This window comes from Apodemus sylvaticus, chromosome 21, assembly GCF_947179515.1.
Source record: "Apodemus sylvaticus chromosome 21, mApoSyl1.1, whole genome shotgun sequence".
NCBI lineage: Eukaryota > Metazoa > Chordata > Mammalia > Rodentia > Muridae > Apodemus > Apodemus sylvaticus.
Window position 1 is genome coordinate 18,912,262 of NC_067492.1, and position 23,808 is coordinate 18,936,069.

At 53.7% G+C, this 23,808-nt stretch overlaps 1 protein-coding gene and 1 long non-coding RNA gene across 2 annotated transcripts in view; one reads left to right on the forward strand and one right to left on the reverse strand.

The window, feature by feature from the left end:
- Positions 1-432: 432 nt before the first annotated feature.
- Vac14 (VAC14 component of PIKFYVE complex) overlaps positions 433-23,808 on the reverse strand; it is a 99,527-nt gene continuing 76,151 nt past the window's right edge. The window contains exons 15-19 of the mRNA XM_052166988.1: positions 10,410-10,584; positions 9,149-9,267; positions 8,000-8,079; positions 5,216-5,366; positions 433-1,009 (exon numbers count right to left, since the gene is read on the reverse strand). Coding sequence (XP_052022948.1) covers positions 847-1,009; positions 5,216-5,366; positions 8,000-8,079; positions 9,149-9,267; positions 10,410-10,584 — 688 coding nt within the window. The 3' untranslated portion in view covers positions 433-846. The remainder of the gene's footprint in view (positions 1,010-5,215; positions 5,367-7,999; positions 8,080-9,148; positions 9,268-10,409; positions 10,585-23,808) is intronic.
- Positions 955-2,950, forward strand: LOC127671900 (uncharacterized). Its single transcript, XR_007974805.1, has 2 exons — positions 955-1,049; positions 2,803-2,950. It is a non-coding gene; the product is annotated as an uncharacterized LOC127671900 (long non-coding RNA).

The following is a 23,808-nucleotide window of genomic DNA, read 5'->3' on the forward strand; positions in this document are numbered from 1 at the left end:
GGTGAACCTACTCTCATGGGGGACACATAGGGCTCCAGGGGAAAGCAGGCACAAGCTCCTGGCAACTAAAGGGCCACAGCAGGCAATTAGGAGTTCACTAGAGCCCAAAGCTAGGTGACAGGCGCAGAGGTTCTTTGAGCTAAGTCAAAGACTGGGGCATCTATCTTTGATTTCCTCCCACCGCTCAGTGATCTGCAGTGTCGTGCTGTGCCATTCTTGCTTATGGGGACATCCACATTGCACAGGGAACCAGAAAGCAGTATTAAGGAATGGGAGTAAGGCCAGGAGGAAGGTGCTGGTCCTGGGAAGAATTGGGCCCTGGACTCACATGGCCCAAAATGAAGCTGGCTTTCCAGGATAGGTGGGGCCCCGGGGCAGCTGCAGCATCAGGCCAGGCATAGGTGCTAGCAGAGAAGGAGCAGGCAGGCCAGGTTAAGGATTCTGTCATTTCTTTATTGGGGCAGGGGTGGACATCATTCTGTAGAGGTCTTTGTGCATTATCCACACAGATGCACATATGCAACACACCATGCCAGTGATCTGGGGCCAAGGTCAAGCTCTTCTCACAGACTCGATTAGAAAGAGGCTGCTTCTGGATTCTGAGGCTGTGTCCAACTCAGGAGAGAAGTCATCGGTCCCAGGCCAGGGTGTAGCTGACAGTGCTGGGGTCCAGGCGTTCTGCTGGGAGGAGCTGGGGCTGACAGAGCCAATACTGTCCGCCTCCCTACCCTGGCTGGTGGTTGGGCCCGGCCCTGCTGGAGGCAGGTTCTTGGGCTCCTTGTGGCCTCAGCCTAGAGACCCTGAGTGCTTCTTAGGCCACTAGGGCCCTTTTCCATGCTAGGCACATCAGAGGACAACTCTGCGGTCCAGGTGGTCCCCACGCCCACTGCGCTGATGTCTTACTTCCAGGTGCTGTTTCTGGACTTTTTCAAAGTGCTGCAGCAGCTCCGTGTAGTCGATGCTGGGGGAGTCACCTTTCTGGGACTTGGGGGCAGCTTTCAAGCAGTCTCTGGGAAGATGGACAGAAGTCAGTCAGCGTCTACATCATGGTAGGTACTGGTGGGATTCAGCCTCTGGGCATCTGTGGGTCCCTGCCCACCACTATCTTCCCAGCAGCCAGACCCATAGTGCTTAGGGTCCCATGTCCACCCCCTTTCCTGCAGCTGGTGGGAACAGCCAACCCACTGCTTGGATGTCTCTCAGCCTGTGGGCTGTTGATGGCGCCCGGAGCAGGCATTGCATGGGGAAGCATTTCCTGTTTACCAGTGGCTCCCTTTGGGGTGAGAGCCAGGGCTAGCAGCCAGCCAGGAAGGCAGCTGGGGCCTGGAACAGGGTCTGGGGAGATGGGGGAGGCGGTAGCCCAGCCTTTTCTCTGTGGTATGGCTGAGGCTGCAGACAGCTGGGATCAGTGAAGTCTCTCTGTTGGACCCACAACTTGGCAGGCCTTGGGTCCCAAGGCCTGTGATCACTACCTGCTCCCAGGGAAGAGCTTGTCTTACCAAGAACATGCTGAGCTACCCACACTCCTCTTGCCGCCATTCTCCTTAGCTGTTGTGCACAGCAGTGTACAGTGTACAGTGTACAAGGTCCTTCCAACTGATGGACCAATCCTGTTGCCGCATATCAGCTGGGTTCATCTCAGCTTCCTGTCCCCCTCCTAACTGTCCCCCCAGCACATCCTTATTTTGTTCCCCACACTCCATTCTGGCACACTGGTTTAGAGGCCTGGCAAAGGGCTTCATGAAGACTGTGACCTGCTCAGCTAGGCAGACTCCTTGGGACCTTTGGGTTGGTGAAGAGGCCCCAGCATGGTTGGTGCTGACAGCCACTGAGGAAATAGGATAGGCAGGCCTGGCCTAGACATCTGACCTTAGCCATGAATCTCCATTCCCTAGTCTGTAAAAGAGACATGTCACGGCCTGAGTGTAAGGTTCCTCCTGATATGACATGGAATGAACTTGCCTGGTGCCCAGTCTGGCTCAGGTAAGGCTACATACAGCTCTGCCACTCTGAGAGCAGGCAGACCAAGGCCTGGCACACCTGGCTGCTCTGTCTAGAGTAAGGAGGCACTGCCACAACAGCACCTTCCCCAGTGAGAAAAACCAATGGCTTTAAGCCCAAAGGCATTGCCGTGGCTTGTTGAGTTTCAGGGAAGGACCAGGGCACAACTGCCCCCAGACGCAGCTTTGGGAACCTGCGTCTACACTCGCCCCGAGCCACTGCTTCTCTCCTCTTTGAGGAGGACACACACTGCCTGAAAACATCTTCCACAGCATCTGTGGCCAATGTTTTCCTGGGCCTTGAGCCACTGCCTCCTGAGCCAGGGCTTGATCACTGTTGGCTGGGGAGTGAACGTGGCCTGGTGATGTCCACTTGGTTGTCATCTGGGGGCGCCTGCTGCTGGTGGACTCCTGGGAATGAGGGAAGGAGCCTCTCTGGCCCAGCAGCTATTGGTAGAGGTACTGCTGTCCTGGAGAACAACCAGACTCCTAAGGGGGCAGGGGACTTAGGGCAGGTATTCCTAGGCTCAGGGTGTGTTATCCAAGCCATAGAGATGACACTGGGGACAGGGTGGGGAGTGTGCCCATCAGTCTGCATGCTGTCATAACAACACCATTAGCAACTGTGGGGACAAAGGCCCAGAGAAGGACTGTTCTGAGGAATTAAAGGATGTTCTCGGATGAATTACTTGGGAAGAGGGAACCTCGATGAAGGAATTGCCTGCAGCAGAATGGCCTGCAGGTATGCATGTGGGATACTTTTTGATTAATGACTGATGTAGGTCGTGCTACCCATGGACAGGTGGTCCTGGGTTGTGCAAGCAAGACCAACCAAACAGAGCAAACAAGGAAGCTACAATGGCCTTTACTTCAGTTCCTGCCTTGACTTCCCTCAGTATCTGGACCACTACCTGGAAGTGTAAGATGAAATAAACCCTTTCCTCCCAGTTGCTTTTGGTTGGTTTTTTGTCATAGCCATAGAAAGCAAACTAGAACAAAAAGGTACCCAGCCCCGGGCCTGGGGAAGCAGCTGTGTCTCCTCCATGGTAGGGGATCCTTCCTAGCCCTCATGACCAGCCTTGCTCTCATGTACCTCAGGCTGGCCTTTACCTCCAAGAACACCTTGAACTGATGATTCTCTTGCCTTTCCCTCTCCAGTGCTGGGATTACAAGCATCTCCTTCTCCACAACACTTGGGCACTGGGTAACAGGGATACTTGGCCAGCAGGGTAGATGGTGGCTTGCAGGTCTAGAGCTCGCTCTCTCCCCAGCCATCCTACCTGTCCATCAACAACTAGCTTTTCTTTTAGAGGATCTTTCTTACCTCACTCAGGAATGGTTAGAAAGCCTGAGGGTGGCCTCTGGTCCCCAACCCTTAGTGAGAATGCAGGGAGGGATGGGTGGTAAGTGTGAAGCCCTCCCCAGCTGTTCTGCTTGCAGGCTGCCTGCCCGCCAGCTGCCTGCCCCACCCTGGGCTGGGGCTGCCACAGCCCCTTTCCAGAGTGTGAGCTGCCCCTCTGCACCCCAATCCTGAAACTTGACTCCTCCTCCAGCAGTCTGAAGTCCCTTCCGACCTACTGTACCCATGCTGTGTCTATATTCAACTTTCTTAGGTCCCTGCAGAAGCTAGAAGGCTGGAACCACCCCAACAGCTCCTGCCCATTTAGTCCACATATGCATAGACCAAGAAACTGGGAGCCCAGGCAGGGTTTGGAGTCTGTGTGAGGCCACACAGCAAAGTTATGGAGAACTTGGTCCAGATCCCATTCTAGGCCTTAAACCAGCCACTGACCCACATTAGCATCTTCTATACAAAAGACTCATTCCTTGGGTTCAAGATTTTCCTCACGAAACCCTTTTGCCTAGTTTCTTTCTGGGGGTTTATCTTGCCTTGACTCAGACAGCTTTCCCTCCCCTCCTCAGACAAGATATTGCCAGAAGAGAAAGGGGCTCTGGGAAGTAGCAGGGTTTCTGGCCTGGCCTGAGGCCTGCCCCAGGGCAGTGTCCTTCCAGCTGCCTTCTCCCTTCCTCCTTCCTCCTTGCCTCAGTGCCTACCTGGATATTGTAGGGTCAAGGGAGAAGTCAGGCTGAGGAGGTGTACTGTCACCTTAAGATCTTTCTACTCTCAGAAGCAGGAGCTATCCATTTGGGAAGAATGTCCCTGAACTCTGGCTGCACTCAACCCAAACACATCAGAGTTCACTTGGTTGACATCCAGAGCTGATGAGACCCAGTCAGCACAAGGTTGACTGGGAAAGGGACAGGGAGGGTGGACTGGGCAGCAGGCAGGACAATCTATAAGGCTGGCCTGGAAGACACAGGACCACCAGAGAGACCCGAGTTCAGCAGGCTTATCCTGAGGCTGTCTGCCTCTACCCTAAGGGCAGATGCTAGAGGCCTTCACTGTGGTAAGGCGCCAGGCCTGCTGAGTGGCTCCGATGGCCTAGGAGGGAATTCTAGACACACAGGGCAGCTGATGCAAGCTGGGTGCACTCCATTCAGCGTAAATCTTCTCAGTGGCTCTGCTTGTTTCCATGGTGACCTGACAAGTGAAATTTTCCATCTCCGATGCCAAATGCCTGTGGATGAGGCAAAGCCTCCAAGGGTTACCAAATATAGACACAGCCCAACAGGCTGTGGGGCCAGGGCCAGCAGAGGGCTCAGGGTGGGAGCTTGGAACCCCTTGCCTAGAGGGTGCCAGGTTGGGCAACCCAGCCACGTTCTTCCTGAGAGCAGGTTCCTAGTAGAGTAGAGCAGGTACGTTCTTGTTTCCTATTTCTCTGGAATGATGGTGGGCAGGTCCTGATGATGCGGGAGCTCTCAGAGGGCCAAGTTTGAGCATCTCATAGAATGGCATAGCAAGGTATCTAAGCCTGAGAGGTGCACAACACGGCTCTCTCTGGCTGCCTGGACTCCCCAGTTACTCTTCATCCCCGGGGCGCCTCTCTCCAGGGACTGACGCTGGGCAAAGGTCTCAAACTTAGGCCTGGTCTCTCTAAGGCCCCCCAACCTGCTTGGGAAAGCATGCCCATATATTTCTGCCCTCTAAACATGCCCAGACCCTCCATTTTGGGATCTGCGGTGGTTCTGAAGACAAAAGAAAGGCAGTTGAGGAGTGAAGGTTAAAGGACAGAGGTAAGGCAGGGTCCTAGCGAGCCCCTTGGTTCTCCTATGGAACAGGCTTGGAGGGCAGCTCCGGGCCAGCACACACTCACTCTGTCTGCAGCAGCTCAGGGTTGGGCACACACTGGAGCCGGTGGGAGAGCAGCTGGAAGGCACTGCTTTGGGGCAACAGCATGAGCAGGCCGTACAGGGCCTTGATGAGATATGGGTTGTTCTTCACGTCCAGCAGTTGCAGGCGTAGATCTGTAGCAGGGCACAAGTCAGGGGTCAGGGATCCTGGCCCTACTCAAGAATACACTAGCCCAGATCCCCTGCCTCAGCCTATCTGGGAAAGAACTAGAAGTACCCTGGACCTAGCACTGCTAGGCTGAGACATACCTGCCTTAGAGTTAAGCCGTTGCTCCTCCACAGGCAGCCAGGCCTGGGCCTCCTTCTCTCAGAGAATGTCAGCCATTTCCACGACCCAATTTCTCCCTACCCACCCATGTGACTGACCTATCTAGCAGCCCCCTCAGCCTAAGATCCCCAAACGTGCTGTTGGGCTAACCCTACCTTCCTCTCTAGGCTCAGCTGCTTCCTTATAATGAGGGCTGGGGGCTGGGGGCTGGTAGAGTAACAGATTCCCCAGTTGGCGCTGCACGTGCCAGCACGTGAGCTATAAATAGGATGAGCTAGAAAGAGTGGATTAGGGCTTTGCTAAGGGAGGGCAGATGGGGAAATGCCTTTGTGTGTAGTGAGGTGCACACCAAGGCCCAGAGTGTCCAGGAGCTGGTCTGGATATCCAACTTAGACATAGGCTCTTACCACCTCACTCCTGCAAGGGCAGGACACTCATTCTCTGCCCAGCATCTGCGTCAATCCTAGAAGTCTGTACTTGCTGCCCCTCACGGTGGCTACAGCTTATTCAAGGCCTGATGGAGAGACAGGATTGCGGAGAGGCTCTCCTTTCCCTCCCAGGCCTCTGTAATACTGCTCTGCCTACATCTTAGCCCTTGGCAGATATTATTTGTAGACAATGAGGCACATTTTTTAGAGAGTAGGCCTGAGTCTTGGAGCGTGATCTTGCCTCCCAGTAAGACAAGGGGTCTGGGAGGATGCTGGAAACCTGAGCCTGTTGCCAGGTAGCAGAGGACTGGGTGGCCTCTTAGTGCCTTCTATCCCAAGAGGCAGACGTCCCAGCACCTATGATACTGTAACATACATATCTGATAGCCATTCAAGTTTCCCAGCACAGAACTCCTATGTCCTCAGTCTCTAAAACAAAGCCATGCTGATGAGGTGAAGGCTCAGCTGACCGCCATGGCCCAGGCGCATCAACCATGCTTAAGCCCTGAAGCTCCATAAGAACTCAGGACTGGGTTAGGAGAGGGGCACTCTCCTCTTCCTCCATTTCTACGGTGGTGTCTCTTAACAGTTGTGCTTCCTAGAGTTCTGTGAGACCCTCATCACACCTAAGGGCGTGTGTGAGCCCTGACTTGTATCTGGGTGCGGCAAGCCCAGGGCCGGTGAGAGTGAATACTGGCTGCAGGCGGGCTCTGTGAGGACGGAGCTGCACTGGAGGGCGCTGAGCCAGCTGTAGGAACAAGGAGAAACATCTGCTGGGGCTACAGAGGAGCTGATCTGCAAGGTGTGTGCAGAGGGAAACTGTTCGTCTTGTTCAAGATAAGGTTTCTCAGTGTAGCCTTGGAACTCAGTCTGTAGACTAGGCTAGCCTCAAACTCAGAGATACGTCTGTCTCTGCCTCCTGTGTGCTGGGATTAAAGGTGTGTGCCTCCACTGCCTATGAAAATTTTTTACCATGTACACAGCTGTGGAGAAGCCTGAACCTCCTTCCAGGTCTGTCTGTCTGTCTTTTTTCCTTCCTTCCTTCCTGTTGGGCCTTGAGGAAGCTTGGCTCGCTTAGCACCCTTGCTGTCTGCCCCTTCTCCACCTTACACCGGAGGACGAGCTGCTCAGGGCTCCCTCTTGATTAACTTAGACCTGCCTTCAATGAATCCTTCTACCCTGTGGGGCGGGCCCTCAGGAAGTGAGATGCTAGGCAGGGCATGTTTTGGACAGGTTGAGGTCTTTCTCCTGTTCTGCTGTCTCCAGGGTCTGAGTCACAACATCACCTGCTGCTTAGAGCAGCTGGTCCTTTAAATGTGAGGGAGCTGGGGGAGGGGGAGTCCTTGAGCCCCCACATTTGTTTTTGGGTCCCAGGGTAAAGGCTCATCGTTCAGGCCCGAGATGCTGCCAAGGAGCAAAGGCCCAGGTGGCCACCTAGGCTAGGAAGGTGGCTGGAGCCAGGGCCTCCGCTGGCTTCTCCACTACACTGTAAACACATGTGTGTTATCTGGAGCGCTGCCTGCCTTGGGGAGCAGGCACTGCATGTGTGGAGGCGCCAGGAGCTGTGCTTGCCCAGGCTGCCGCTGCTTTTGCACATTTAGCCTGGGTGTTACTCACCAGGCAGCGCTCACCCACTGGCTCCTGGCACATGCCAGCTCCTGGGCAAGCAGGAATACCTATAACCCCAGAAAGTCAGGGCAGAAGCAGCAGGCTGGGGAGGGGCAGCTAGGGACAGCCCAGGGCAGGGTCTGGTTTTAACAATCTGATGGGTTCATGTCAACACTAGCCTGTGTGTATGTGACCCATTTTGAGGAACAGGCAGAACTAAGTTCTGATGCCATGCACCCCATCCGACTCTGATGGCCCCTTGTCACCAATTGCCACCAATCGCCACCTTCTCAGATATTATATTCCCAACGACTCCTAGGCTCATTACCCTCTTCCCCTCTCCAAGCTCAGTTAAGAGTGGTATCTGGAACTGGCTCCATCCTTCCCCCGTCTCCAGGCCAAGAGAAGGCCGAGGGAGATCTATGGCCCTGACAGACTCTTACATGTAAAGATGGGACACTCAATTAGCTGCACCAGTTTGTCCACCTCTGTGAGGAAATCCACTGTGACCTCCAGGTCCCCACTGAGAGGGCAGTCAAGGAGAGTCTTCTTATTGGTAGTGTCTTTGCCCAAGGAGTGGCAAAGGATGGACTCCAAGGAGTCTGAGCTTGGGTGCAGAATTCCGTGTATCCCTTCCCCAGACCTGGTTTCCACTGCACGGTCTGGGTCTTTCAAAGTGGGATTTAGCACACGAAGGACATATATCCAATCTGTTTTTCTGACACTCTAACGGGATGTGGCCCAGTTGTTCCTTTTGCATGGGTACTTGGGCTCTGTTCCTGAAGCGGTCCTCTGCCTACCTGGGCCCAGGAAGACACTTATTGTGACTATACAGCTGGGCAGGAGAGGCTCTTGGTGTTTGCCCGAGGACAGTCCATTAGCAGGCCAGGGAAGCTTAGAACTGGCCAGTGGGCTCTTAGTTTCTGGGTTACACAGGTGGCTGGGACAAACAGACTTAGGTTGTGAAGGGTGCCGTGCAAGAACACTTGGCCCCTCTGAAGCCTCCATGCCTCAGCTTCTGTCCCATCACAGCAGGAAGTGATCCTCACTTCCTGAAAACTGTCCTAATCCTAGGTCATAAAATAGGTTCAAATGGGTTCAAAGATGAGGCTGTTTTGATTCCCAGCGGTAGATTAAAAACGCCTGACTGTGGGTGCCTTTTGGTGAGGGAGCCATTATGCATCCCATGTACGTGTGGTGGCCTCCTGGTCCTTCAGGAAGTTTCCAAAGTTTAGACATGTGAGCCAGCCCTGCAGGTTTCCCCCATGTGTTCTCATACTAAGGCCTTTTCCATCCAAAAAAAAGTTGGCGTGGAGAGGCTAGCAGGAGAACCCTGTCTCTCTCCTAAGGGAGGAGGTAGGCCGCACCTCAGCTGGTCTCCACTCCCAAGTTTTTCCAGGCCTTCCTCCCCTTCAGGTCTAAAGGGGCCTTTAGAAGGAGCTGGTAACAGCTCCTTTCTGATCATACCACCCTGCACAGCACTCCTGGTGGGAGGCCTTGATGATGTCCCAAGCCCTGGAAGGTGGACACAGGAAATAGTGGCAGGGCCACTCTTGTCCCTCCCTGGGGGATAGTTGACAATGAGAGGATACAACTTCTGGATGAGGTCATAGGCGTGGCGGTAGTTCTGGGTGAGGAAGCAGAGGGACACGGTGGTGACTGGGTTGTGGCACCAGGAGCGATACAGGCAGCAGAAGAGGTTCTGGCTTTCCTAGGGGAGAGGCGAAGCAGTTAGAAGGCTTGACTCCCTGTCACTGGGTCCTCACAGGGCCTAAGGAGGGAAGGACCTTGAGGGGCTGTGGTGTGGGGCTCTTGGGGGCAGCTGGGATGCCAGCTCAGCACTGGGCTGTGTTTGGCAGCCCAGCTGGGAACGAGCTGTCACAAAGGAAATGCTGACAGCTCCTTAGACCCTGTCATTACCTCCTGGCCTCACAGAGCCACGTGGTAGTGGCAGCAAGGCCCTAGTCAGAAGTGAGCCTACCCTTTGTAAGCTGCCATTTCTGCCACTGGCAAAATGACAGTAAGTAATTGTCTCTTGGAACTCTGTGGTCCCAGAGCCTGTGCTGGGAAGAAGTTTCCTCTGGGCCCAGGCTCCTCTCTCTATCCTTAAATCCCATTTCCCTCCTTGGCCCACCTCATGCTCTCAGTGTACCAGGAAACCAGTCCCGCAGACGAGCCCACACTGAGGGAGCCCCTGAGCCTGAGGAAAATTCTTCAGGCTTCTGTAAATGTCTGCAAGGAACCACAGGAGGAAGGCAGGGCTATGGCCTGGATCATTCCAAACCACTTGGCCTCAGATGTCCTCACAGACATGGGCTTAAATGTCCTAGAGACTCCCAGGAAGAGACTGCCCATTGCTGGGCAGGGGGCAGAGGGAAAGTGACCCAAACCCAGATTGGGAATAAGTCCCTGGCACTCAGGATGGCACCGGTCCCTGTAAGCGAGGAAGCCCAGGCTTCCTGGAACTCTCTGCTCTTTCTGACCAATCTTTGGGCATCCTTACCCAAGGCCTGGGACAGGAAGCAATGGGGTGTCATGTATTTTGATGCATTTATAATGATAGGCATTTTGTGAGACAGACGTGTCCAGCTGGGAGAGGGGGGAGAGCAGGGAGGAACACAGGGGGAACATTTAACCCTTTGTTTTCCAGCAATATTTCAGTTTTTACCATGAGAAAGGAACTTTGTTGAGCAGAGCATCCCAGAACCAGCAGAGCCTCTTTCTAAAGGGACAGTGAATGGTGGGGGAGGAACGGGGAGGAACATGTGGACCTGGCCTTGGGCAGCCATGACTCCCAGTTTACCCCTCTCCTCCTGGGACCAGCTGGGGAGTGAGCTGGTCAGAGGGCAGTACCAGGGTCCTCAGGTCCTTGAGCTGGTTCCTCAGCTGGAAGAGCTCGGTGGAGGTGAGCAGGATGGTATTGAGGGTGTGCACCATGGTGGACGCAAACTTGAGGTCCTCTTCCCGGAGCAGGATGTCTGCCATCGAATGGAAGATGTTCTCTGCATTCAGCAGGAGGCAGAGCTGCCTAGAAAACAGGCCAGGGAAGCTTACCCTCCGGAGGGAACCTGCTCTTTGCCAGGACTGCAGGGGCTCAGTGCTGGGATGTGCATGGGAAGAGGACCCCAGGGAGTGCAGCAGCACACAGGAGGTCTCTTTACTTCCCAATATCACCTACCTTGACCTAGAAACCATGGCACATGAGCTCCCCCAGAAAACGGTCAGGCCTCTGGCTACTAGGCATGTGCTGAGATACCTTCCTGGGATTTCACATATAGCAACACGTCTGTAAGTTATATCATGTGTGTCTCCTGTATACATCCACAATGCCTCCCCACACCAAGGCGGTTCTGCCCCTCTTGGATCTTGCTTCTCTCCAGACTTCAACTTCATCTGAGAATGTCTCCAAACACAAGTCTCTGGGGTGGGAATGTCTGTGTTGGTCGGTTCTGGCCTTACTTAAAGGGATGGACGTAGGCTGCTGCGCCCAGCGGCACTTGTGGGCATAGGGAGGTAAAGCAACTGGACCAGAGTAGTGCCTGGCTCCACCGGCCCCACACATTTCTTAGTAAGAGCCTTGGGGTAAGAACCGGGCTCTAAGGAGGAGGCTCTGTTACAGAGAGGAACCTAGAGAATGAGGAAAAGCAGGTTTCCCAGGGTCCCTGGGGCAAAGGGAAATAATACCAGATCGGACACATCCTGAGGTTGGACTACAAGGGGCCTGTCTGTGGAGCAGGGGTGGGCAAGGGGCAGTGAGCAGCTAAGTGCGCCTGCTTCCTATTGGACAGGGACTAGTAGTCACTGACGGTACCTTGTCCACATGGTCTTTGGTCAGGTGATAACGTCTTCTGCCCACCTGCCTGTCCTTGTACCAGGGACGCAACACCACAGAACTAGACAAGGGGCAGAGGTTCAAGGTGTTGTGTACTGAATGACACAAACCACCCTTTGAGGCATCATGCCTCGAAGCTACGTCTTGTATGGGACTTGACCAGGGCTGAATTTCTTGCTTCACTATGAACACCAACTATGGCTTTGCAACTAGACTTGCGACAATTCTGCCACACCCCCAGTTCCAGCTTGAAACCCCAGAGTACTTGGTAATGTAGAGGCAAAACCACGAACCCCAAATGTGTCCAGCCTAGATCCCATGGATCCAGCAGGCTTGGGAGAGAGACCATGAGAGACAGCCATATGAGGTGTGGGCATGGTGGGGGCGGGGCGGGGTGGGGTGGGGCTGGGAGGAGGGAAGACCCATGAACAAGGGGTCGCTGAAACTCCACTGCACACCCATCCAGGTGATAAATGGCCACTCCTATGTGGATGGGCAAAGGCCTTGGAGCCCCATAGCCTCGAACTTAGCCAGGTGACCCCAGTATGTCAGCATAGCAATTTATTTCTTAAATGGGGGCAATACCTATCTAAAATGGGGGTAGCAGCCAGAAGGCAGGTGGGAAGACAATGTTCGGTGCACGGCTCCTGGGGAGAAGGGCATCCAGGGTACAGATGACAGCCAGCAGGCAGGTGGGAGCCCTCCTGTAGCACTAAGACAGTGCTTCTGATCCCCGTGCACCCCTGGAGGAGCCCTGTCTCCAAGGCCAGGGCACAGAAATGTTGGAAGGGGCAGCAGGCTAGGGAGGGGGTGCTGACAAATGGCTGCAGGTGTCCATCGTCCACAGCTGCCGCCGCCGCCGTCTCCATGACAGAGAGCAGCAGCTGAGTGGCTGCCAGGCAGTGCGTTCCAATGACCGCAGGTCAGCCAGGCTGGGACCGCAGAAGCTGGTGTCTGGATGCGTCTGTGCGCATGGGTTAGGGATGGTTTGGGCAGGCAGGCACCGTGGTCTCCTGCAGTCCCAGAGAACCTGGGAAATGCTGACAGTTCTATAGCTCTGTAAACAACTCTTTGCCACTTGTTCCTCCCTCCCTCACCCGACGGCCACGCCCCCTTTCTCTGGTCTTCGTCTCCCAGGGGGCTCGAGTCCCATGAGGCCTAGAGTCAGTGGCTTCCACATGGGCCTCTTCAGCCCTGGGCCTCACTGAAGGGACTCCAGAGGGGACAGTCCCTGTGGATGTCTGCCAGGCATTTTGAGCCTCACAGGGCGGCCGTGCTGCTCTTGGTGTTGGTGTCCCTGCAGACTCACTTCCTGTGGCGGTAAACACCACTGTACTGCCCACCCAGCTCCACGGTCACTAGCTCCTCCTCCCGGCCTAGCCATGCACTCGGCTTTGCCCTCGCACCCCGCCTCAGCGCCACACCCCACCTCAGCACCACACCCTGCCTCCACACCCCACCTCAGCGCCACACCCTGCCTCAGCGCTGCCTCCTCTGGGAATGGACCACTGCCCTGGAAGAAGCCTGCCATGTCTTGCTGGGTCACTCCTAAGACACCTCTCAGTCTGACTTCCTGCTCATTTAATTTTTTTTTTTACTTTAAAAATACTTATTTTTATTATTTTTAACTATGTGTGTCTTATTATAGGTGCCCGTAGAGGCTGGGGAGCATGGATTCCCCTGGAGCTGCAGTTACAGACGGCTGTGAGAGCCTGGGGTGGGTGGGTGCTGGGACCCAAGCTTGGTCCTCTGTAAAGCAGTATGAGCTCATGTGGCTGAGCCTCCTCTCTAGCCCCTCCCACAACAGCTCTGACAAATCTACAGGGCAAACCCAAGCCAGTCTCTCCACTTCTTAGGGCCTGTCTACGGCCTCCTGTAGGATCTATTATGGAGCCTAGCTCCTGCTGCTAAGCACAAAACCTCTCCCGCCTCAGCTGGACACGCCTTCCTAGGGACACCTCGGCCTCTGGGCCGGCTTTCTGATGTGGACCTCACCACATCTGTTACACTGACTTCTGGTCATGGAGGTCTTAAGTCCACTTTGCACCCCGGGGAAGCCTGGGTCTGAGGTGCCTTCTGTCTGCCAGTCTCCAAGAGCAGGTCATTTTCATTCAGAGCGCTGGTCACTGTGGCTGTGCTTTCGCTAGGCTGTTGTCTCTTACACCAGACTATGAGCTACAAAGGCAAGGTCTTGTCTGTAACCCTAAAGTGCCTCCAACTAAGAGGGCCTGACTCGCAGTGGCTGCTCTAACACCACAGCTGGATTTTATTGCACAAAGGGACTGTGCCCATTTTGTTCAAAGGTTTCATGTGCAGAGGCTGGGAAGTGGCTCAGTGGTTACAGTATCCACTATGCAGTGCAAGGACCTAAATTTGGATTCCCCAAATGCATGAAAATGTCAGGTGTGTGTGATAGCAAGCCTCAAAAGATGGAATTGAAATCCTTAGAGTACCTTGGCTAGACTAGCCATATCTGTAAACTCTGGGTTTGACCAAAAACCCCGCCTTAATGCGTATGATGGAAGAGCTATTGAGGACAATACCCAACATCAACCTTGGGCCTCTACACGTGTGTGTGCACACACACACACAAACACACATACATGAAAAACAAGCTCCCTTTACATATGAAAAGTGGAAAAAGAATAAAGGCTCATGGACAGGCCTATGGAGACCACTGTCCCCCCCATGCTGTAATGCTCGGCTGGCAGAGACCTGACATCAAGGCTTGACGGTATCAAGTGTGCCACCCAGAGCTGCCCTGAGCTGTGTCCTGACCCCCGGGGAGGCCAGCTTATCCTACAAATCTCCAGAGCGTCCATATGCTTCCATGGCGCCCCCTTGGCTTTGCTAATGTAATGAAACATCCGAAGCAACAGCAAAGGTTTCTCTGGCTTGTGATTCTGGAGGTCCCAGTGCAGGCCTGGAGGCTCCCGTCCCTGCCTTTGGGTTTTGTCAAGGATGGACTCCCATGTCGGGAGCATGGGAGTGGAGCAAAACACTTCCACCAGAAACCAGGAAGCAGAGAGAGACTGAGGTCCCACAATCCCCTCCAAGGGCATGTTCCCAGTGACCTCCCAACAGCACCACCCTGGGGATCAAGTCTTTACCTCTGGGAGGCACGACCTATGTTCTAACTACAGTATCTTCTCACCAGGTGTGTCCTTTGTGAAAGGTCATAGTGGGAAGTGGGAAGCTGGGAACTGGTCCCTGGAGGGCAACAGTGGAAGTCCCTGCCAAGGGCTGACCTTCAGCCCTCCTGATGCTCTGGACATCTGATGATAACCCGGGGACTCTTCTGGCCAACAGCTTCCAAGACTCCAGCTGGGGGTGTCTCTAGTCCTTCAGCTGGGCCTTGTGATAAGGGGAGGAAGCAGAGGGGGAGCCACTGTGTCAGAAAGGCTAGGAGGCAAGCCTGCATGTGAGAGAGGGGGGAGAGGGGAGGCAGGGAAGGAGGGAAGGAAAGAACACACTCGAGAGAGCATTAAGTCAGAACAGGATGCTTGTATCTCCTCTGTCAGGAAGCAGGGGAGGATAACCCTAAATCCTATCACAGGACTGCATAGGCAGCCACAGATTGCATGTGCCTAGGCCTGGAGTGAGCAAGGTCTTCCTGTGGTTTTTGCAGTTTGCAGAGAAGAGAAGTCTACGGTTCAGGGAGGACCCACGCTGCTGGTCACACACATGATGGGGAGGGAAAAATGGAGACTTCAGACACAGGATTCAGCTTTCTGGCCTGAGTTTGTCCTCATCCTTGCGTCTTGTGTGTGTCCCAGCACACGGGCGGCCTGGCAGATGGCTGCCTTGCAGGGCTGCTGCATCATCACTTCTCTGCTGAGTCCCAGCCCGGCTTGAGCTGCCTGCTTGGCTCTCAAGCATAGCGCCAATAATGGAACACAGCTTGCAAGCATTATACATTTGCCCATATTTTTTAATACCCATATTAAAGTGCTATTCATCATGAGACAATGGCCTAGAAAGTGCCTGGGGACAAGGCAGAGAGGGGGTAGGAGGGAACCTAAATAGGGTCTGTGAAGGCACTCCTATGCTAACCTAGACATGGTCCATGTCTCTGTCTATCAGTAAGAAGTCCTTTATGTAGGGCTATAACCCAGGAAATGGCAGGAGGTAAGTGGCTAGGGTGTGTGTGTGTGTGTGTGTGTGAGAGAGAGAGAGAGAGAGAGAGAGAGAGAGAGTGAGTGAGTGTGAATGTGATGTGTTGTTTGGGAAGAAACTCACTTGGCAGCAATGGGTTGTTGGTCCCAACTCGGGCTCTATGCCTATCAGGCACAGCCTGGAACCTTCACCATTTAGTGCCTTCTACGTGTTTCCTAGGTGGGTGATGGCTGCTTCCTGCTGCTCCAATGGAAGTCTCTAGAGCTTTTAAGGAAGTAACTGAACATTTCTGGGACCCAAGAGAGGGGCTGCCACTTTCCCCTCAGAGTTGAGACAACACTGCTTTGTCCAGAGCTCTTCTTTGGAGGGAGGTGCTGTAGCACATCTGCCTGGCTGCTTATCACTTTCATTTAAACCACCACCACTGGTCAAACATCTGAGGGCTCCATCCTTGGACATCTGGTGGTAGCCTGGGTCCCCCACCGCCCACCCCCAGGTACTCATCCATTAGCTCCAACACTACGGAGCCCTGCCCCAAGGCAGCTGGGAAGAAGGTGTCACTGAGCCCTTGGGTGACTCCAGAGCCACCAGTCACACTATGTGGCCAGGATAGAACAAGAGAAGAGCCAGGCAGCAGAGGCCTTCCTCCAGTGAGCCCTCCTCCTGCTGTGCTTTCCTGGGCAGCCTGAACTCCGCATGTGGTGTCAGGAAGGTGCTGAAGGGCCCTGCTCCCGGTTATCCTTCAAGTGTGAGCTAGCATAGTTGCAAGGTCAAATGAGCCCTTGCCCTCCGTGTTGTCACTGATCCTTCCCAGGTGCCTTGGCCTCATGCTCCGGATATTCATGTCGCCCCCTGGATTCTTTTGGCTTTGACTCTGAGTCTTGTGAGGGCATGTTGCTACTGCATGGTTCCTGTGGCCTGACTGGTTTTATCACAGTGTGAGGGTGTGGTAGCACTGACATATAACCTGAGGGCAGCTGGGGAGGGGGTTTGCCAGTCACTGGGCAAGCAGACTGCTGTCTACCTCTCTTTATTCTCACCCCCCACCCCCCTTTAGGCCTGGTCTGTTCTAGGGAGTGACAAAAGGCAGAAGCAGAAAGGCCTCTGCCCTCCGGTAGGGATATTTGGTGTGGAAGGAAGGGAGAGGCTCCGGTCAATGGATGTTCCTCCACCAGCTGGGCAGATGGCGCTAGCCTGCAGGGTGTTTTCAGGAGCCAAGCCTTGGCTAGTGGGCACAGGTAGGGAAGGGTACCCAAGACGGATAAAGGGAGATTGGGCACAACTGATCTCTAGGAGGAGCCTCAGACACTCTTGACCGTCTGTCTCAATGTCACCATACTAAAATGGCCACCGACAGAGTGCTAACAGCTGGCTTGTGGGGGACACACTCAACTACAAACCTGCCGAGCAAAAAGAGATGGCAGCTGGAGTGCCCACCCACACGCCCACCCGCCCGCCCGCTGCAGCCCCCAGTGGCTGTTAATGACGTCCAGCTCCGCTCCGACCCTCACTCGCCTCCAGGGTAGCCGGCCAGTGTCCAGCAGAAAATTCAGAGTACCCTTCAGCTGGCAGTCCCAGGTGGAGGAGGGCCTCAGCTTTTGTACTTCTCCCTAACCCTGTCTTGGCTCCCGAGTGCCTTGTTTCTGTCACATGAGGAGCAGGCCTTAGATAATTTCATCGGGTACTTCCTGTTAAGAATAGCTCTGCTTGATACATCTTATACCTAAGCGGAAATCCCCAGCTCAGAACACTGCCTCATTTAGCTCTTTGCGCCTATTTATATGGTTTGGCATCAGGGCTGTGGATTTTCTGTCTCTCACAGAGGTCCAGAGATCTCTAGCAGGTGCCTGGGAAGGTAACCTGGGCTCAAAGTGATATTGTCAAGCCTGCCTGTGCAAGATGGGTGAGGGGCACAAGCTCCGCCTGTCTGAGGGCAGAGCAGATCGCTCCATCTTTCCCATCAGCTCGGCTTCCTGCAGTGTCTTCCTCCTCCCCTGACCCTTCATTTCTACCCACAGCAGAACCACACATAGGGGGATTCTTGCTGCTTCTCTACACTGACCACTACTTGATTTTCATCTTCCCTTTCATAGCTTGAGGCCAGGGGGTTGGGGGCGGGGTCTGGATACTTTCCTCCAAATGCCCAGAGTCTCCAAGCCAACAAACCTGGGTGCAACCTAGCAGCAGGGCTAGAAAATGCAGTGGCCAGAGCCATCCCCAGAGAGCTGGCCTAGTCCCTCCCTGCCTAACAGCTGGGTTCCTTCAGGGTTTAAAGAGAAAGCGACTTCTAGTCAGAAGTCAGAAGCTTCGGTGGGAGGAGTGGGCTCTCAGCCGAGGTTCTGAAAGCTCTAGAGTCCCAGTGCTCCCTGCTCCTCCCTCTTCCCTTCCAATCCCGTGCTTCCCAAGTATCAAAACTGTAAATCTGTTTTATTTCCATCAGTCCTAGGCAGTGTGCCCCTCAGGGCAAAGGGAGCCGTGGAAGCTCTGCCAACTCATGCCTCACAAACCCATCGCGTTTAACGCAGCTGATGTGTCTGATACACTTAAGTTTCTCGGGAGGGGGGAGGAGGTGGCTGCTCGAGGGCTTGTTTTTCTGGGTCTTGCTGGGAGTTGATGGAAAGGGGACAGAAAATGAAGTGAGAGGAAGAAAGGGGCCTTTTGTCCTCTGTGCTGTTTGTCCCTCAGTTCAAAAGAAGCTCCTGCCAGGCTGGAGGAAGAGTTGTCAGACACCTGGGTGGGCTTCTCCCAGGATGGTCTCCTGAGGATGGGAGCCTGCACGGAGAAGCAGACCTTTCCCGGAGGCAGCAGGTCCGCACTCTGAGTTTGCTCTAGGCACTGTGTTATAGGGAGCAGTGGGAGGGGTGGGACTTCTGTTTCTTCCACAGCCTAGGGTGGAGTTCAGGAGGTTCTGCCACAGGAAGGGCTCCCCAGAGCAGATGTTACCTTGTGATGGCCCAGGGACCTGCTTTTTTCCACATGTATTAACTGTTTTCCAAGGCACACCCACAGGTACTATTTGAGCCTCCGTTGGGCTGTATTCAGGCACCCACTTCCTGTTAGGATAGCAGCTGCTCTCTTCCTGTCTTGTTACCAGCCTGTTCCTAATATCCCTTCCCAGAGCTGTGGTTGGCCTCTCAAGACCAGCTTTAGCTCCTTCTTGGGCATACACATTTCTCAGTCAAGGGAGACCTGAATGAAGGGAGGATACTTGTGAAACTGAAAAGCCACGGCTAGGAAGGACCAGCTAGGAAGGACTGGGAGCCTGCTCACCTGGTGTGGAATTCAGCCTGCCTGTGGATTCATGCAGAAAGGCTGTCTCAGCGGGAGTGTCTACTGCTATGGCCATAAACAGCTTGGGCAGGAAATGGTTAATCTCTTCCTACAGCCTGCAGTTACTAATCAGGGGAGCCAGGGCAGGAACTGAGAGCAGGAGCCTGCAGGCTAGAAGGTAGGGCCTTGGAGGAGAAGCACTCACTGGCTTGCTCCTTCTTGTTTAATCTGCTTCTTACACCACCCAGGAACACAGTTCAAGAGTGGCACTGCCCACAGTGAGCCAGGACCTCCCACACCAATCACCAGCCAAGAAAATGCACCACAGGCTTGCCAATCTGGTAGGGGGCATTTTCTCTCTCGTGAGGTTCCCACTTCCAAAATGGCTCTAACTGTGCCAAGTTGACATAAAGCAGCCGGCACAACGGCCTGGGGTCACATGGATCTGGAGTGTGCTCAGGGGGTTTGTGAGGCGCTTGGCTTTGGTGGTTATCCTTTCAGAAGCTGCAGAGGTTCTGATTCAACTAGGTTTGTGTTTGTGTCCCAGAAGAGGTGGTGCCTTATCTTTCATGCAAAGATATCCCTGAAAACAGATGGATACGGGTCACAGAGTAGGGGCCTGAGGCAGGGAGAGATGGAGATGCCCTGGGAGGGCCTTGGTGCTGGAGACACAGGCAGCACAAAGAGACAAAGCTGGAGAGCAAGGAGAGGAAATAGGGGCAGCTCTGGGCCCTGCCTGAAGACCCAGTGTTCGGCCACTGTGGGACTCCCATTTCCTTCTCTCGGTGGCCATGCACAAAGGAGAGCTGGTATAGTCTTGACATCAGGCAGTCTGTGTGTGAAAATGCTTTTCCATGTACACAGGTGTCACTGCTACGATGCCCTTCCTACACTCGGATGCAGATGTGGCATAGACCAGAGGTCTCACCCTCCTCATCCAGGTCCAGGTGGTCATCTGTCCAGCACCAGCTCTCTCAGCTGCCACCTCACTACATAGACAACCCACAGGCTCCAGGATCAGCTGGCACAAGGCATACCTTGGAACTTGGTTTTACAAAGACACTAAGGATAGTTCTGCTTAGGAGCCACTGGAGCCTTTTAATTACTTAATTAATTGATTTTTTTTCAGTGCATTCTAGGCAAGAGCTCTACCACTAATCTGCCAGGCCACTGAGGCCTTCTGAGCCCAGGTTTCCCAGAAGCTCCCTCCCCATAGTCCCAAGGCAGTGTAACTGCAAACCACCCTTCGCTTAGGACCTCCCCTGTGGCAGTGACCACTTCCGGTTGCAGCACTGCTGTTCTGTGATCCATACTCAGTATTAGCTACTGGGCTATGGCTTGTGTTCACGGGGCCAGGAAAGGGGCGGGACCTAGAGACTTCGTGTACAGCTCAGAGTCAGGCTTGAACTCAGGTCACAGGAGAGGGCAACAGAAGTGACTCCAACAGCAGGTTCCCAGACACCTGTCAGGGGTCCCAGACACCTGTCAGGGGTCCCAGGCCAGCTGCTGCCTGAGGGCCAGAGTGGGGGATTTTAAAATAATGAATTCTGGTACCCAGGGAGATATGGTCAAAGTTGCCATTCTGAATCCAGGGCTGATACTTCCAGGGAAACGGCACCCTGAGTCCTAAGTTCTCTGGAGTCTCCTTGGTGACTATCCGAGAGCCGTTGACACAACTGCTTTCCCTCCGAAGCCCTCTGGGCTCTGAGCTTCTTAGGGAAGACTTTCTCCTGAGAATATGCTATGCCTTCCCCCACAGAGGTGGCTTGCCTGTGAAGAGGCTACCCAGCCTGGCATGCGGCTTCTGGCCTCAGACCTTCCTGTTGTTATATGTCTGTCACCGGAGATCTCCAGCCTGGCTCACATGCTCCGCTCCAGCCCTTACAGGATAGAAGAAACTTAAGTCCAGGACCACAGTGTGATCAGCACTTGGTCTCCGTTTGGTCAGACAGTGTACGGCAGCAGTAGAAAGAACCAGGCCACCTCTCTTTTCGACCTAAGGCTCCCTTTCCACAGCTGGACAGCTCGGGGCAGAGATGATCCTTCCCTCCCTCTGCGCGCTCTCCTCTCAAGCTCAGGAGCAGGCTTCTGGGAAGCAAGCCACAGCAGTGCCTAGAGCCCAGTGGGGCTGTGCCACTTCCCCTTTAGTGACTGACTAGGGTGTCCCTTGACCCAACAGCATTTCTGTTCCCACACTGTTCTGCTCATCTTCTCTTTCTTCATCTAATCATTCCCAAGTGAGTTGTTTTGTTCTAGGCCAAGGGATGGCTCGCCATTGCTGTTATAGGTCCCCAAACATTTCCAGATGGGTAGCAATCCCTTCTACCTTGGCAGTGTGCAGCCAGACACCCAGTCCTTGGTAGGGTTGCCTTGGCTCCTCTGTTCTACAGCCCGAGCTAGTGTGGGTGCAGCAGCTCCAGTGTGCACGCCATCATAGCCTGAGGTGACAATGCTTCCCTTCAAATACTGGCCTCGCAGCTGTGGATTCAGGTCAGGGATCCTGACAATTGCTCATGGTAAATGTTCCCATAGGATTCAATGTATTTTGAGAGTTCTAACCTGGTCCTGCCATTCTGACTTCTGGTGGTCTCTCTCTGCGTGAAGCTACCATGCCTGGTCCATCAGTGTCCTCACCCATCCATGTGGGCTCCCCTAAAGTTAGGGAGACTCCCGACTTGAGGAGCTCTTGGATATATGTATATGATGTTGAGTTCTGCACTGAAACCCCTTCTCTGGAGACTAGTGTTTTACCTTCCCAGGCGTCCAGAACAGGCCTGAGGGGTACTGTCCAACCTGCCCATTAGGGTGGCTGCTCCAGGCCCTGGCAATGCTACCTGGGGAGAATATGGGGGACTGACCAGCACTTTCAGGAGCTGTGCAGCTGTAGAGTCAGAAGGCTCCACCTTCACCTCTCTGGGCCCCTTGTCTTCATCTCTGCCTGGTATTATACCCTTCTCTTCCCTGCTAGTCTCTGCCTGCTGCATAGTCCTAACTTTCTCTGTTCACAAAGAAGGAAACAAAGACCAAATTCTCAGGGAGACTCAGGACTCTTCCTGGCATCCTCACCTCAGACAGTGGCTTCCCCTGGCAGCTTAGTGACTAGTCTCTCCTCCCGAGGCACTGGCTTCCCAGGGGGATGAAGAGCAGCTAACTAGCCACTGAGTTGGCACATGCTATTCCTGCCTTTCTGACTGCATCTGAGGCTCACAGACGACAGTCCTTCGTTCAGGAGCTGTAACCAGAACATCTCTGGCCTCACATCTTCAGTCTAAGCCTTCAGTGAAATTTTAGGAACTGAGAGGGTTTTCTGCAGCTCTTTACAACTGTCCACTTAAAGAGCATGGAGCTCAGCAGTGGGAGACAGAAGAGGAAGTGCAATGCTACTACCCGCTACTAGCATCAAAGATCAAACATCAGAGCAGCGCACTGCCGAGCTTTCTGAAAAATGGTACCAAGTTCAGGGTCTGAATGGGCCAGGAGATGGCGAAGGGGCAGGTATGGTGAGAGAAGATGGCACAGGGAGAACTGGGCGTCTGGAGGCAAACAGAAAGAGGTTTTGCTATGTACCCTTTTTTACTACCAGCCCAGAAGGCTGTAAGCAGTCCTTCTGTGACCATTTTTTCAGGGAATTTTAAGATACATGAAGTAGGCTTTGGTACAAATCTTTCCTTTCCCAGGAAATCTTCACTGGATTAAATACATAAGAACAAGGAAGAGCCTTAGTCATGTGTCACCCTGGAGGATGCATCTGTCCCAGGACATGGTTATAGCTCAGGCTCCCTGTGAGCAGGGCTTGTGCCAGTGACCTCCCTCCCCTCAGGATCCTACTGCAACACACTTGAGCAGAGAGCAGTCAGCCACACACCAAGAAAAGCAGGGTATTTAACACCCACGTGTTCTGGCCTTTGCAGAGAAGAGCCCCCACCCTGGTTCCAAACCACTGTGCTTCAGGTTAGAGTTCAGGGCCACATCTAATCAGTTCAAGGCTGCCTTGGATCCATAGTTCAAAGCTAGCTCAGACAACTTAGGGAGACCTTGTAAAATGAAGACAGTTTAGTGGTAGAGGTCTTGCGGGGCATGAGTTTGACAGCTAATGTGGCAGCCGGCAGGGGAGAGGCCTGTACATTTGAGAATACTCTGAGGGTTCCCTTGGGGAAACCATCAGTGGCTGAGCCATCGAGCGAGACTCAGGGAAGGTGGCACCTCATCAGTGGATGGCAGGACCCTGGCTTGGCGATGTGGAGGCAGGGCATGGGAGGGCTGCACATTTAACAATGGAAACATGCATTTTACAAATGAGAGGATCAACAGCCGGGAAATGTATTTTTAGCTACTGTGGCTCTTTGCTTCAAAGGCGTATGTTTCATCTAAAACCAGGCAAACCTCCTACAAAGTCTGCCTGTTTGCAAGGAGTGATTAGCATAATACGAGTGGGGAAAAAAAGGCTGGGCTCCTCATGGAGGCAAGAGAGCTACTACAGGGGAAACTTTCTCCTGAAATAGAATTTAACAAGTGACAAAAGTCATCAATGGAGCTGAAGCCCCATCTTCACTCGGAGCAGCTACCCGGCCTTACAAATGTCCTGGTTGGTACCTTAATGTGTGATGCTTAAATGCAGTCAGAGCTTGGCCCTGGCAGGCTCCCCTTATGGTGCTATCTAAATAAATTTTTTGGGCTGGTGAGAGGGCTCAGCAGGAAGGGGTGCTTGTTGCCTAAACTGACGACCTGAGCTCTGTCTCCTGGACTTACTCAGTGGAGGCAGAGAAAGATTCCTGCAGCTGTCCTCTGACCTCTACACCTCATGCCCAACGTATATAATATACACACATAAAAAACCACTGTGAAAAACTTAATAGTGCTTCTGTCTTGTTCAGTTTCCTCTAACTTTAAGCTTCAGGGGTCTTGGGTTGCCCATTCAGATGTCCTTCTTGAGGGGTTGGTAAGAGTCAAGTCAAGGGTAACTGAGAATGGGTGGCAGGCAGGATAATCAGGAGGTCTCAGGTGGTGCCATCTGAGGGAGGCAGCCCATTAATG